This window comes from Sebastes umbrosus, chromosome 7 (genome assembly GCF_015220745.1).
Source record: "Sebastes umbrosus isolate fSebUmb1 chromosome 7, fSebUmb1.pri, whole genome shotgun sequence".
Lineage (NCBI taxonomy): Eukaryota > Metazoa > Chordata > Actinopteri > Perciformes > Sebastidae > Sebastes > Sebastes umbrosus.
The window spans coordinates 22,179,090-22,196,131 of NC_051275.1; the positions used below are offsets into that span (position 1 = coordinate 22,179,090).

Below are 17,042 nucleotides of genomic sequence, written 5' to 3' on the forward strand. Positions count from 1 at the left end.
GTAATTTAAGTAAACTGAATATCTTTGAGTTGTGGACAAAACATTTCTGACATTTTATTGACTAAACTAATAATCGATTAATCGAGAAAATAATCGTTAGATTAACCGAGAAAATAATCGTTAGTTGCAGCCCTAGTGAAATTAAAGTTATAGTAACATACATTAAGTACTGGTTTTAATATAAAACTTTTGACAACAGATTGAAGCAGTACATTTTGAAGCATTTATCAATAAATGGAATTAGGGATGAAACCAACGTTTTTATTTTCACTAAAGATGAGTCTGCACATTTTTTGCACATTCATTGTTTTCAATTTCTCTATAAAATGTTCATTAGAAAATAGTATACTACTATTTTAATTTCCCAAAGCCCGATGTGTTGTATTCAAATCGCTTGTTCATCTGACCAACAGTCTAAACAAAAAGATACTTTGTCTACTTTTAAAAATGATAAAGAAAAGCTTCAAATTTTAACATTTGAGAAACTGGAACCAGCAAATGACGTCAATGGATAATCAACATATTCAGTGACTAATTTATCAAATGAACGTTTCAGCTCTTAAATAACAATGTCTGTTTGGGGTACCAGTGCTGGCTCAAAAATCACAGCGTACTAGGGCTGAGCAACATATCGATATCATGATATGAGACTAGATATCATCTTAGATTTTAGATATCGTAATATGGCATAAGCGTTGTCTTTCCCTGGTTTTAAAGGCGGCATTACAGTAAAGTGATATTTTCTGAATTTACTAGGCTGTTCTAGCTGTTCTATTATTTGCCTTTATCCACTTAGTCATTATATTCACATTACTGATGATTATTTATCAATCTCATTGTGTAAATATTTTGTAAAAGCACTAATGGTCAACCCTACAATATTGTGGCAATATCGATATCGAGGTGTGTGGGCAAAAATATTGTGATATTTGATTTTCTCCATATTACCCAGCCCTACAGTGTACCATCCAAACACATGACTCCAGTATATCAGTAAAACAAAAAACCAAAAGAATGTCCCCTCATCTCCATGAGCAGAATAAAAACCGGAGCAGACTTTGGTAGTTTGTGTCGTCGCTACAGAACCTGTGTGTTCCTGTGTGAGAGCGAGGCTGAGAACAGCCCGGCCAGGTCTTTGTGTCTGACCTTGCTGAGGGGGTATAAAGGACTATCGGGGGGTCCCCTTTTGTTACTGTATCACTGTGGCTGGGGGCGGCAGGGGGGCCGTGACCCACGGAGGGCTCTCCTCTCACCCTTGCAAGCACTTCTACAAACACGTCGATGCATCCTCCGAGACACAAACTCAAACTACGGTTGGTCACACGAGGCTGGGCAGGACTGTGTGAAGAAATGAGATGGTCTGAAAAGGGTTAATGGCATCAGGAAGGTAAACATGGAGGGATAAAGAGAGGAAAACTGCAGAGAGGAGGAGGAGGAGAAGGAGGAGGAGGAGGAGTGGATGAAAGGAGGGAAGTGCAGCTAAAAAGATGAAAGAGGGAGATTTAATTATACAAGATAGCGCTAAAACTAATGAGCTTTTGAAAACAGTTGATAGTTTTACTAATCAACTGATGATCAAGTGGCTAACTTTATTTGGGACATTTAGGAGGAGAGTTGCAGCACTAATTTGAGGCCAAACTGAAGGCATGCAGGGGTTAATTAGGTTAAACTCTCATTTTAAAGGAGTGGGCCAAAAGTTAAAATGACAGACTTCCTAATACAATCTTATAAGTACCGAAACAATGTTTACTTTCAGAGCTAAACTGAGACAAATGTGCGTCAGTTAAATGAGGAGGGAGTTAACTAGCTGCTTTCCCTTCCCCCATGCTTTTTCATATTTGTTGACATATTTTTTGCAATTTTTTTCCTTTTTTTGGGTTGCAAAATGAAACAGTTAAAGGACGTTTTTCTCCGTGCTGTACCACCATCCAGCTCTCGTATCAAAAGCTTGCAATAATGACCACTGTTCACTTTACAAGCCGGTAGCTTTAACCCTTCAGCTCGTGCCGATCGGAGCAGGTGACTGTGGTGTTACTGCCGGGGGCCGGTGTTAGTTTTCCATCCTGCCCTGGAGGGAAGACAGGAAATGGACACATCCGTCTGTCCCTCGCTATAATAGACACCCGAGCCGAACTGACCATCCATGTCTCTGACCACCTGGCCCAGACGCTAGACCTCACTTGACCTCATCTCACCTGGTGCACACCTGGGGTCAGGTGGATGCCAGGGAAAGAGGTTTACTGCACTTTTTTTTATTATTGTTTCAGCCAAATAACCTGAATGGTCAAAATGTAATGTTATTAAGCTGCATCTGCGTTTTCTTCCAAGTATTTTCTTTATATATTTATTTTCTTCCAAGGGATCCCTCCTCTGTTGCTCTTCCTGAGGTTTACTCCATTTATTCTGTTAAAAAAAAATGTTTTTCCTTATCTGAATCGAGGGTCTAAGGACGGAGGGTGTCGTATGCGGTACAGTTTTTAAAGCCCCTTGAGGCAAATTTGTGATTTATGATATTAGGCTGTATAAATAAAATTGATTTGACCTTGCCATGCTGTCCTGTGGCATCGTGATTTGAATGGTTGCAATTGTGCACGACTTAGCTCGGTGTGTTTTCCCCATCTCTATCAAAGAAAGACATAATATATATACAGTAAAGGTGCCTATCAAGGGTGTATGGTCATCAGGTAGTCCATAATACCACATTATTAAGTGCATTTCTTTGTCTACAGCTCAAAGTGTGCCAACAATATCGATATCGTGATATGAGACTAGATGTCATCTTAGATTTTGTATATCATAATATGGCATAAGTGTTTCCTCGTTTTAAAGGCTGCATTACAGTTAAGTGATGTAATTTTCTGAACTTACCAGACTGTTCTAGCTGTTTTTTTTAATTGCCTTTACCCACTTAGTCATTATATCCACATTGCTGATGATTATTTATCAAAAATCTCATTGTGTAAATATTTAGAAAAAGCACCAATGGTCAACCCTACAATATCGTCATCGAGGTATTTGGTCAAAAATATTGTGATATTTGATTTTCTCCATATCAACCTAACCCTAACAATAACAGCTTGTACAATATAACCAGAATTTGTCAAAGACCGATCTCCTTTTAAGCATTTAGGAAGCCTAATTATTAAATCTAACCCGCTTAAACTCTGTCATTATTTCTCTGTTGAATTGGCTGTGCAAAGTGGTGAAGTTCATGTCCAACATTCAACAGCTATTACTCTCTTAAATCACTGCATGGTTGCTGTTTAGCTGTGAAATAAAAAAGGTAGTTAATGATCCCTCATTTCCAGCACTTCATTCTTATGAAAATTAATACTTTGTAGAAAACATAAGCAGTGTACACATGTTGAAAATCATTACAAGAAAACGTATTAATGTGGTTTTAATGTGTAGAATACCCTTGAAGTTTTTTTTTTTTATATTATCAGCGCCAATCTGAGGGAATATTTTTTTAAGAGTACATGTAAGAAACAATGATGTATGGTAACTGATTCCTCACTAAACCAGGATGCTTACCATCACAGTAGTGTTATATCGTGACAAAATGATGAGAATATTTTACTGGGAGCTCTCTGGTGATTTTCACCGCTAATCCCGGTCCCAAACCCATAATCCCACTCCACATCACTCTCTCTCCACATCTAAACTTCTCTCTTCCCCAACGAGCCACTCGTCGCTCGCCCTCGTTTCGTCCCCCTCCCTCCCCGTCGAGTCACTCGGCCGACAGGTCGGAACGGTCAACAGGCGTTACACTCGGCCGAGCGCTCATTGTGCACGTGAATGCGGCGAGGGAGGGATGGAGGGAGAGAAAGAGAGATGGAGATGGGTATTGTGTGTTAAAGAGTGCAAATAGTGGGCCAGGCCCTGCGCCTCCCTGATTTAGCCCCACATCAAAGCTAAGCAAACACACGCCCCCACGATGTCTCACCCTTTAATTCTTACACACACCCCTCTACTCCACCTCGGATTCGCTCACACACAGACGCACCTCGACCTCTGAACGCCAGAGAGGCTGCCTGGTGGACGCTACACCCACAAACAGCTTCCTCTACCACTCTTCTGTCTCTTGGTTATCACTTCTTGTCCAGGAAAATATAAATACAGCGTGAGGGAGGGCTGAAGTTATTCAACAATAAGATCCGTGCTGACATCCTAGCTACCGGCTAGACCTCGTTCATGAGTAATGCTCCCTGTGTTTTCACTTAACGGCTGCAAATAAAGTTGTGTGTGACTGAGTAATAGGCAGTTGGCCTGTAAGATATTTGGTATAAACTCCCCTCGTCTGTGTGTGTTTTCGTGCGTGCATTCACACATGCATCCTTCACTTGTGTGTGTGTGTGTGTTTGTGAGACACGTGTGACTGATGTGTGTGAACCGATGTTCTGTCTTCCCTGCAGCAGTGACGGCTCACTGGGGGGTTCGAGGACGGGATTAAACACAGAGGAGTGTCACTGCCTCGCTGAGTTATAGCACTCATAACACACACACACACACACACACAAGACAGGGCAGTGACACACACACAAACAGTGCGTACAGACTCAAACAACCAAATTTGTATCCGAAAACACATCACACAATCACTCAGCACACGTCATGTAAGTATAAAGGCATACCGTAAACAAATTATTTACTATTTTGATAATCGATTAATTGGTTTGAGTGATTTTTTTAAGAAAAAAAAGTGAACATTTTCTGATTCCAGCTTCTTAAATGTGAATATTGTCTGGTTTCTTTACTCCTCTATGACAGTAAACTGAATATCTTTGAGTTGTGGTAAAAAAACAAGACATTTGAGGACGTCGTCTTGGGCTTTGCGAAACACTGATCAAAATTTTCACCATTTTCTGACATTTTATTGACCAAACAACTAAACGATTAATCAAGAAAATATAAAATAAAAAATTATTTTCATTAACAATTCATCTTACAATATTTTTAAAATTGATTGATTGATCATTGTCTATAAAATGGCAGAAAATTATTAATCAAAATGTCCGGGTGTCCAGTGTGACGTTATGTGTGACTAATTCTGTCCAAAATCCAAAAGATATCCAATTTACAATCATGTAGAAACAGCAAATTCTCACATTTTGAGGATCTGGAACGAGTGAAAGGCATTTTTTCTTGACAAATGACTTGAACTAATAACCGATTATCTAAATTGCTGTCAATTAACTTTCTGTCAATCAACTAATCGACACTAAATTTATAGAAATATTTAATTATTAGAGCACATTAATATAAAATACAGAAAATAAATAATCTGAAGTTTAAAATTAACCCAAATGATACGCTCCAATGCATAAACATTACACGCAATCACACTCACATTTCTAAATCTAAATGGGGCAGATGTTTCCATTTTAGCTGCATTATTATTTTGGAACTATCTTACGAACTTGAGGAGGCAGCAACTGTAACCCTGAGGTTTAAAGTAAGCTCATTTTAAGCTATTTTCATATTCAAATGTCACATTATGCTTCTCACGGACACATGGGGCCCTTAAATAAAAAAAAAAGTGACCACACAGTCCCGATGAAGAAAAAAAGAAAGAAGCCTGTAAATTGGATTTAGCCCGGCCTTAACCTCGGCCCCTCTCCGTGCTGTGTGTGTTCTGGGGGCCAGGAGGCTAATTTAATTTGTTGGACAGAGAGACGGGGGAACGGGGAAAGACCGTCTGTCAGTCTGAAAGTCACACTTTGCACTTCTAAAGACCTACTGTAACAACTAGAGCGGGGACATGGATGACATATGCTCACATACGAACTCATGCAGACAGCTGCGTGATACCAAAAACACTACACAACCCTACAACAGCACATTACGGTTCACAAGGGAGGGCATGTCAGAACTGTAAGACACATGATTTGTTCGGTGGGTTTAGTTGGATGAAACACACACAGACCTGTGCTGTCGGTTCATGGCGGCAACCATGAGAGCGGTCCAACCGAGACGGTGGCGGTAGTTTGGGTCGACCCCCTCTTTTACCAGCCTGAAGGGAAAAAGAAACATCAGCATTAACATCAACGTATAGTAGTGGTATCAATATATTAGTAATATTGTAAGGCTATTGTAAGGTCTATAAAATGTCAGATAATGGTGAAAATGTTGATCAGTGTTTCCCAAAGCCCAAGATGACGTCCTCAAATGTCTAAATGTCAGTGTGATTGTGATTGTGATTGTGATTGCGTGTAATGTTTCTGCATTGGAGCGTATAATTTGTGTTCATTTCAAAGTTTAGATCGTTTGTTTTCTGTATTTTATATTAATGTGTTCTAATATTTAAATATTTCTATAAAGTTAGTGTCAGTTAGTTGATCGACAGAAAGTTAATTGACAACAATCTAGATAGTCGGTTAATAATTCAAGTCATTTATCAAGAAAAAATGCCACACATTCGCTGGTTTCAGCTCCTCAAATGTGAGCATTTGCTGTTTCTACATGATTGTAAATTGGATATCTTTTGGATTTTGGACAAAATAAGTTGCGCATAACGTCCCATTGGACACCCGGACATTTTGGTGAACAATTTTCTACCATTTTATTGACAATAATCAATGAATCAAATGTAAAAAATGTTTTTAAGATGAATTGTTAATGAATATAATTGTTAGATGCACTCTCTTCTACTTACTGTCTGTGACTTATTCTCATAGACAAATACGATCATATGCTTTAGGGCTGCAACTAACGATTATTTTCATTGTCGATTAATCTGTCGATTATTTTCTCGATTAATCGTCAAACATCAAATGTCTTGTTTTGTCCACAACTCAAAGATATTCAGTTTACTGTCATAGAGGAGTAAAGAAACCAGAAAATATGAACATCTAAGAAGCCGGACAGCTGCTGGTGTGACTGTATCAAAGACCTGCCTTGTTAGACACAGCAGCATGACACCAGCCCATGATATCTTTGTCTTTATCTGCACACTTACACCTTGACCAGTTAATGTGTCTGTCTTGTGTGTAAGCCAGGTGTGTGTTGAGTTTTCTGCCCGAGGGTATGACATCAGGTACTGGAGTGGCACCGTCCTTATAAGTGTGTGTGTGTGTGTGTAAGTGATCTGTCTGTCGTCTCATGTGCTGAGCAGTTAGACAGTGTGTGTGTTTACAGTCAACACGGTGGCCTCTGTCTGGTCTGCACTCAGCTCTGATGCTCTCTGGCTCTGTTTTCACTGCCTGCTCTGCATGCAGAAGAAGCTCACCACTGCAGCAGCTACATCCTGGGCGATATGGACAAAATCTTTTATCCCAATACAGGTCATTTCACCTCTCGATAACGATATATATATCACGATATATAGCAGATTTTCTGGTTATTCGATAAATAAAGAGTCTATGTGAAATAACCACAGAACGTAAAGCATCCTCCAAATGACGTAAATATTGCAGTAACTCAGTTCGGTCGCTGTTTATTCGATATTGCGATAGAAACGATATCTAAAAATAGATACGATATGCCTTATTATATTGTTTTGACAATATATATCGTCATATCGCCCAGCCCTAGCTGCAATAAAACTGCAAAGAGGGGTATTAACTGTTTTAACCAATAACATTTTCACACAGCACAAGATCCGATGTTAAAATGCTACCTCAAGATTACATAATGATTCACCACAGTTGTAGCACAACAGCTTTTACAAAGCTTGTGTGAAAACGAGACCTCTATCCTCTCCACCGCCTCTCAGCAGACACACCCCGACACTCTCCCACTTCTAGAAACTAAACCAAAGCACTTAACACATCTGTGAGTGTCTGACTGTCTCAGTGCACTCTCACCTACACCATCTGCCACACGGGCACACAGGTAACCCAAGCCAGCAAATGGAGACACACATGGATAAACACATGTACGCTCATATTATATACCCAACGACACACTGTACATACACAAGCACTGATTTAACCCACATTAGCACGATTATTGCACAGAGAGGAGCAGCAATGTGTTGGTCTGCACTCTATGTAACCGACGGTACTACTTTAAAAGGCACATTGAAGGCTCTTTAGTATTGTGTCACAAGCAGAACTTCCACGCCAAATTTTAGGATCATGACCCTGCGACTACAGTGTGTTCACATCTGTCTGCTTTCGTAGTTACTCAAGATCTGTAATGCAATATTATCAGCTGAACAGATGGGACAAAGGAGTAGTGTAAGACATGATATGCTCATTTTTGAGTGGCTCTGGTTGACTGTCGCTGAGTATGCAGGGAAATTGTAAGAGACTCAGAGCAAGGGGGCATTTTAATCTGTAACTTAGAAAATGTAGATAAAGGCAATGCATTGTGTTAAAAGAAAAAAAATCTTTAAAAATCTTCAAATCTGAAGGAGGAAAACAAATCGAGGCACACTGTTGGAATGGAGCTCTGAGTGGCCGAGAGCGACATCCATCCTGCAAACAACACAGATGGTCCTCTTCTTCCACCTAGTGGTTATTGGTGGGACTACAACTACATGTGATGAAACTGCAGGTAATCCTAGCTCTTTCTAGAAACTGGCCTCAGCAGATGATCTGTGATTCATACAAAGCTATGAGATCTGAACAACACTAAAGAGCAGAAGATGATGGATAATTTGCAAGAGCCATGTGGAGGAAATGCTCTCTACTTTCTACTAACCAGAGCCCATTAGAGATTGACAGTGACATTATACTGCAAAGATCACTTTGGGTGGAACCACTCATGGTTTCTTTATTCAAGTAAATAGAGTTAAATGTAGTCGAGGCTGAGACAAAATTAAATATCACACTATTTCTGTCTCAATTCTTTGATATGTATACAATATAATTAGTGGCAGGGGATATGATCTCTGACAAAAAAAATCATCAGTAATATAGATATGATAATAAGTCATTTAATTTAGCACAGCCAAAGAAAACAATTACATAATTACAATAACCAAAATCCTACAATATCTGTCGTGTTGATGTTTTATCAGTATCACAACACTTTTCCCAACTGACTTTAAGATAACACAAAATACTGTATCTTTATAAATTTGAGCTAAGAATTAATCCAGCCAGGTAGTTTACTCCTTTCCTCTGGCTCCACTTCAGCCATCAATTTCAGAAAATGTACATCAACCAGTATTCATCATGCTTCATAGAAGGGTCCAGAAATTAAGTTTTGTCTTAGCAATTACAGATTGAGTTCAAAACCACTTGCAAGTATTTTCATCCTCATATAGCCCAATGCCATTGTGACAAATTAAAAAGGTAGTATTTGCTGTTTTCTGGCATGATGACTATTAACAAAATGCAACAAAAATGGCCATGTCACATCTTTTATTTAACATCTACAACACCTTTACTACACCTGGTAGCCTCCTGGAATCACGTGGGTCACAATGGAGAGAGGCACGTCTCCATGCTATGTTGATAGGACGAGCATGTGCAAGGTGTTGTTGTGTCTACAGGTCTGTGAAATATGTACTTGAAGTATATGTATATTTAATATAAAAGTGGACAAACATTGCGTACTGTGGACACAAGAAGAGTCAGTGAAATGCTTAGTCATTAAGACTGTGTGTATGTATGGTACCTGGCCACATCTTGAGAGTTATTGGTCCTCGCTGCCTCCAGAAGAGCATCACCTTGTTATTGCAGAAAAACAGATGCAGAAAATATTACACAAAGAAGAATACAGAAAGCTTGAGTACACATTAGCAAATTATGGATATACCAATACTGTTTTTTTAAACCAAATCCAGCTCAATTGACCACTATGATACTTGTGTGCACTTTGTGAAAATGTGCAAAAGTTGCTGGCCCTCAACATTGTTATATTTTTATTTCAATTTACAATATTTTCTTTATAAAGTGACTCGTCAATAATAAGCAAAACAATTATGTTCATATTTTATTTTTTTAAGCTAGTTGTAGTAGTCTGGTATATTTATAGTGTATTCTAATATATTCTTTATATTGTGTATACTATAGATATTATCTATAGTGTTAATATGTATGGTATGCTCCCAGTAGACCACTTACACACCAAAAACTGACAATAACCTGATATTTTCAGGTGGAATTTAATTCATTCATTCATTCATTCTCACCGTGCAATATCATTTTCTACTTGTGCAATTTTGTTAATAGTCTGTTTATTGTCAATACTGTATTTACTGCTCCTATTTTTATACTTCCTTCTATTTAAATGGTTCATATTTTGTTACACTTTGTTTAGCTCTTTTTTTTTTACTGTGTTAGCTGATGCATCTTGTTTTTTTGCACTATCCCCTTTGCTGCTGTACACTGCAAATTTCCCCACTGCGGGACTAATAAAGGAATATCTTATTTTATCTTATCTTACTATAGATAGTTTTAGCATTTTAGTATGTTATTGGTCTGAATGATTGTATAAATGTAGGTGGTTGTCTCCTATGTACACTATGTTTTTTTTTATATGTGTGTGCTTTTGTCTTTTGTCTGTTTTTAATGAGCACTGCACCGAAACAAATTCCAATCAACTGTGGGTTGACATGGCAATAAAAGTATTGAATTGATATTATCTCTAGTGTTGATATATATATTTACTGTTCCTGTGCATTGTCTGGATTACCTGCTGCTGTAACACAAGAATTCCCCTATTTGGGATCAATAAAGTACATCTATCTATCTATCTATCTATCTATCTAGTATCTATTTATCTATTTATCTATCTATCTATCTATCTATCTATCTATCTATCTATCTAGTATCTATTTATCTATCTATCTATCTATCTATCTATCTATCTATCTAGTATCTACCTTTGTTATCAGAGTCTTTCTTCAAGCAGAAGGCCACGGCTGCAGCAGACAGCACCCCGACAGAGGCCCCTCCTGCCCGGCTGGCTCCTCCGCCTGTCCCCCGGCCCTCCTCTCCTCCTCCTCCGGTTCTCTCCTCCCAGTACCGGTCCGTGTTGCGCCCCCTGCTGGCCAGAGCCGCCCAGGAGTTGCGGCGGTTCTCCAGGCTGGACAGCCATCTAGTGGCGAGGTGGTGGTACTGCTGCACCGACGGCTGCTTCACAACACTGGTGATCACAGCGGCGGTGTCTTCAGCTAGAATCCCCCGTCTGGACACCCGGGACGTGGACACGATGGGGTTGCGGTTGATTGTCTCTGCCGGTGTCTCCCGGTTGCCCTGGGTTGCGGTGGTCTGGAGCACGCGGCTGCACGGTGACAGGCTGCGCGACCTTCGAGCGATGAGCCTGGTGGGGATAGATGATAACATGGTGATGAACTCACCGCGAAACACACCGGGAGATGAATCCCTCCGTCTGGAGGTAAATCCAGAGGGTTAACACACACCCGTACAGACCGGGGACACCGCGTTAATCCCGATCTAACAGCCGGTATACGTTGATTTACAGGTAGCTACTTAGCAACCACCGAGACGACAACAACCGTTTCACCTCATCGTGTAGCGTAGATGTCACTGGAACGCGCGGTGCATTCTGGGAAATGTTGTTTACTGGACATTTCTGCGTCAGGGCTGGTGCTTATGGCGAGATGAGTATCTGATACGCACTTCCGGGTTCGCTTAAATCAGGGGTCTTTGCAACCTTGGAGCCTCATGCGGCTCTTTAGCTCCTCTCCAATGGCTCCCTGTGATTTTATAAAAATTAGTGGAAATGAATAACTGTTTTTTGTTTACATTTCATTTTTATTTATCATTGTTGTAGGTCTATGGTACAACAGTACGACAGAGTATTAGGACCACATTGAGGAAAAAAAAAATAAATCTAAGATTTCGAGAATAAAGTCATAATATGAGAATAAAGTTATAGGTTTACGAGAAAAAAAGTCATAATATTTCAAGAATAAAGTCGTAATATTTCGAGCATAAAGTCATAATATTACGAGAATAAAGTCATAACATTACGAGAATAAAGTCATAGGTTTACGGGAAAAAAAGTCGTAATATTATGATAATAAAGTCATAAGTTTATGAGAAAAAAGTCGTAATATTATGAGAATAAAGTCATAATATTATTAAGTAATAATTTCACGTGTTATTTTCTTTTTTTTTAAAGTTATGACTTTATTCTCGTAATATTTCGACTTTTCCTCTTAAAGTTATGACTTTATTCTCGTAATATTTCGACTTTTTCTCTTAAATTTATGACTTTATTCTCGTAATATTACAACTTTTTTTATTGTAAAGTTATGTCTTTATTCTCGTAATATTACGACTTTTTTCTCGTAATATTACGACTTTATTCTGGAAATCTCAGATGTTTTTTCCCTCAATATGGTCCTAATACTCCGTAGTACATTTGCACTTTGGTCCTCACTGCATTAGACTTATATTCTATATACTTAGACTATAAACTGTGTTCCCTTCATCACAATGATTAAATGTTTTGCGGCTCCAGACAGATTTTTATTTTTTATTTTTTTGTCTAAAATGTCTCTTTTGATAGTAAAGGTTGCTGACCCCTGGCTTAAATCAAGCTAAACTGCAGTGACGTACCTTGTTGCCAGGTTGCCAAGCGTTAACGGTTATTTTTAAAGGTGCTTGCCTAAAATACCCGCTTGATTTACAGGATAGCTGTCCTGCATTTGATCATTCAGTACAATATAGAACAGCTGTTGGTTGGAGTGCTGGTTGGGATTTCTGGTCCTTTCGTGAACATGTATTGTAAAGGACCTGAGAATAACAGAGCACAGGCAGTGACATAAATGTGATGACACAAGCAGTTGTTTTGTCAGTGTGTTTGACCTTTGATAGTTCAACATGGCCGCCAGATGGCATTAAAGCACAGTGCTGATGTAGCAGGCTATAGTACACAGGCCATTGCAGGCAAATGTCATCATCTTCATCAAGTGTCTTCAGTTTTGGAAAAAACATTGAGAATGGCTGGATACATTTTCATTTAATCAGGAAAATGACAACACAATTCAAGACTAAGAGAGAGAGAGTAAACTTTAAAATCACTGATAAACAGCTGTCAAGACATTGTAACAATATACTATAATCACATGCTAATTTACCTAGGTTCATTTTCTCGATGGGACACATAATGGTGAAATGTAATAGTATGGCTCAATCCCATCAGAAATTCTGTGCTTTCATTACAATATCAAACTATCTAATCATTCTTTAATCCATTCTACTTTTCCTATCTCAGACCTTTTATCTAATATAAACAGGCATGTCTTTCTCAACATCCTTCTCCTCTCTCATTTGTTTAGTTCATGTCTGTTCATGTATGTCGAGTAGGAAAAAGATGTTGATAAGTGCATGCCATGTGTCACACTATTAAGATTTACTGTTTTGTAGTTTGTACAATTTGTACAGTTTTGTACAGTTTGTACAATTTATTAAATGGGTATGTTGTGTGCTGGCAAAAGGCTTACTGTGGCTCACCAGACATGATTCATGCTCTGCCATCATAAATCCACTGGCACCTTTACCAGCAATCCCTAAATCAAAATGGCAGTGCGGGCTTGCTATTGCAGACACCTGACAATACGTCCATTCTCTCCAACAAATACAGCTGAAGTTACCCACACTAACTTGTTGATAAAGCATTTTTAAAACTCACTATTGATCTCAACAACAATGAGATTATGTGTTTCTTGAGACAGTCAGCTACACAGTTGCAGGGACAGGAAGGGATTGGCAAATACACGTGAAACTAATTTCGTTACAGGGTAAACTTCTCATCAAAGCAGACAACTTGTATTGAAATAACGTCAAACACAATTCTATCTTGCTGTATTGACAGCTCATTTGAAAGCAAGATGGGCTTCTTCATATTTTGGATTTGACTGGCAGTTTTACTTGATGATGACCACCAGTTTTTCTTTTCTTCCCTTTTTATAAATCGGTCAATTTTGCACTTTACATATTGTTTTGCTTTCTGAATAAATAATACGAACGAGCACTCTTGTTTGTCAAATTGTCAAATGAATGGTGAAAAAAGTCTCCTCTCACTCGCCTGTCTCGGGAGGTCAGAGGTCAGGGTCGGCAATGGAACACCTTGGAGCTAATACCGGGTTTTATTCACCCTGTTTATTCAAAAGATAGTTTCAATAACAAAAAACTGTATTGCTCCTGTGTAAAGAAAAAGAGAGTAAAGTCCATGTGTACAGAAAGGGAACACACCTTACGAAAAAGTAGTATATTTCAAGTTTATTTTATGAAGTATACATAAGTAAAGCTCAAATATATATTTCCCAAGTATACTTTATGTGGTAAGTTTACTAATATCAATATACTAGTAGTATACTTGTACGTGTACTACTTTAATACTTATTGGGACTAAATTGGCCTACTTTTTAGTTTATAAAAATATAATTTTAGGTATACTTTAAGTGTAAGAATAATAAACATTGAGTACACAACTAGTTTACACCTAAGTTTTATTTTGTACTGCAAATATACTATAAGTATACTGATAGTTTACTAGTTTCATACTTGTAGCCCACTTATTAGTTTAAGAGAGTATACTTTAAAGTATACTCTCAGTTATCTACTGGTTTAATAGTTTTTTTATACTGCAAGTACACTTGTTGCCCACTTTTTAGTATCCTGCTACTCAAGAATACTTCATTATACTTTTCTTAAGTATATCTCAATCAAAAGATTAAGTACAAGTAGGACTATAAACCAAATATACTTTTCTGTATACTTGTCAGTATGAGCCAAATATACTTAAGTATACTTGTGTTAAGTATATCTCTGATAAGTACATAAAAAGTAAACTGAAAGTATACACTCTTATTTTAAGTTTAAAAGAAGTAGCACACTTTAATAAACTTCTTTTTGGTAAGGGTAAATGACAAGATTACTCTGTGATGGGTGTAACATTAAAACATTTCAACACATCAAAAAAACTTGCATGGCCTATACTTGTTTTATATGTTTATACAAACATACCTACAAGTGTGTGTGTTTCTTCAGATTATTTGGGCCTCAGGATGTCGTGAGAACACCCACAGATTAAATGTGAGTGAAGGAGGCCGATAATGGATTTACACACTCCAAGATGAAAGGAGGGAGAGGGATGGAAGAACAAAAAATGACACGACAGACTGTGTGAAAAATAGATGGAGACAGGCAGGCAAGCAGAGTGAAGGAATATAACAGACACACAGTGACACTACAAACATATTGCATTATAGGAAATGTAATTGTTCTCAGTATGTGAGTTTGTTGTAACTGATAACTCCAGCAATTCATAAGGAAGCATGGCAAGACAGGTGAAAACTCCCAAATAGGTACTTTCCACGTCAGCCAACAGGAGCCAGGCGCGCCCCCGCGTCAGCCAACAGGAGCCAGGCGCGCCCCCGCTGCTCAGTAAACTAACTACTAGTTTGCAAAAAATGTGCGTGTGTGGCGTGATAGCGCGGGTTGCGTTCATATTCTGTCGGGAATATGAAAACCAAAGTCAAACAGTAACCATACAGGAGTTACTTGCATTTTTAAGCTGTAGAAAAACAAATTGCAGCTTCTTATTATAGACTAATTCTTGAAATAGAGTTTAAAGTGGCCAGTATTTGGCAATTTCATACTAGCTACATAACTCTTGTGACATGACAGAAAACGCTCTCCCTCCATACCTGACCTGCAATTCCTGGGTCAACAGGTAAGCCAATTTTGACATTCAAAAATGTACAAAATATGTGAGTCTATAACGTTAATTTTATGTATTTCATACACCACTGTCACATTACTGTTGATGAAACAATAATTATTTTGTTCCCATTAACAAAATAGGCTTAAATTAGCAAATTTAGCAAATCTAGGTTCCCAAAATCGACAATCGCTATACGCTAGTTAGCCAGTTGGCTTTAAGTTTTATTCACTTTATTCAATTATGTGAACATAACATAATTTGATAGCTTCACTTGGTGTGTAGCCTACCAATGAAAAATTGTTAAAGGTCCCATATTGTAAAAAGTGAGATTTTCGAGTTTTGTACATTATAAAGCAGGTTTAAGTGATATATAAATACTGTTAAACTATCAAAATGCTCAATATACGGAGAAATACACACAGCCCGTATTCAGAAATTGCGCATTTGAAACAAGGCGTTAGGATTTCTGTCCATTTGTGATGTCACGAATATACAATATTTAGACCATTACACGGTTTTAAACGTAAACATTCTAAATGTGTCCCAGTTTATTTCCTGTTGCAGTGTATGTAAATAACATCAGCTGACAGGATGTACACATGGACCCAAGCTGTTACCTAGCAACGCAATTCTGTTACAATTCCGTCAAAATGCGCTAAAACGGAGCGTTTCAGACAGAGGGGTAAATACAGGTATATTCAGGCCGACAGTATGAGGAAAATAAAGTGTTTTTTGAACATTACAGCATGTAAACATGTTCTTGTAGAAACACAATATACAAGTATGAACCTGAAAATGAGCACGATATGGGACCTTTAATAACAGTCTATAATTGTTGCCATTGGTTTCTGATTAACGTTAATTGGCTAAAGAGGTAGCATTAAAGTTAAATATTGATCCATAGCGCTTTTAGTGGTTAAAAGCAAAATTGAGTAAGTAAGGCCACTTTTAAAAAGTGTATTCATAAAACAAAACTGATTCAAAACAGCCAGGACCAACAACAATGTCTGGCACTTTCAATTGTTAAGCCTGTTTTGACCAGTTGAAGATGCAGGTTATTAGTATTTTTTTCAGGTTTGTATATTATTATATTATTATTTTATTGTACCATGTACAATGACAATAAAGCTTTCTATTCTATTCTATTCTATTATTGCCAAGCCAACAATAGCCAAGTTATTATAGCTTATATCCTCCTGGAAACCGAGTTAAAAAGTGTCTTCCAATTACTTTTTTTTGTGATTTCCTTCCTATTTAGGGTTAAAAGAAAATCTTAACAATTTAGGCTTGTTAAACTTTATTTTGATTGTCCACTGTAGTGGACTACAGGACTATTTCAGTGTGAAAAGACTAAAAAAATGAACAGATTATGGCTGTAGAGTGATATTAAACAAAGAATACATTCAAATTCATTACAAAAAAACCCCACATGCCATATCACTGGAAAG

The 17,042-nt window shown here is 37.9% G+C and overlaps 1 protein-coding gene across 1 annotated transcript in view; it reads right to left on the reverse strand.

The window, feature by feature from the left end:
* Positions 1-11,240, reverse strand: part of clpb (caseinolytic mitochondrial matrix peptidase chaperone subunit B) — a 35,147-nt gene extending 23,907 nt beyond the window's left edge. Inside the window, exons 1-3 of the mRNA XM_037775534.1 lie at positions 10,778-11,240; positions 9,568-9,619; positions 5,927-6,013 (exon numbers count right to left, since the gene is read on the reverse strand). Coding sequence (XP_037631462.1) covers positions 5,927-6,013; positions 9,568-9,619; positions 10,778-11,240 — 602 coding nt within the window. The remainder of the gene's footprint in view (positions 1-5,926; positions 6,014-9,567; positions 9,620-10,777) is intronic.
* Positions 11,241-17,042: the final 5,802 nt, after the last annotated feature.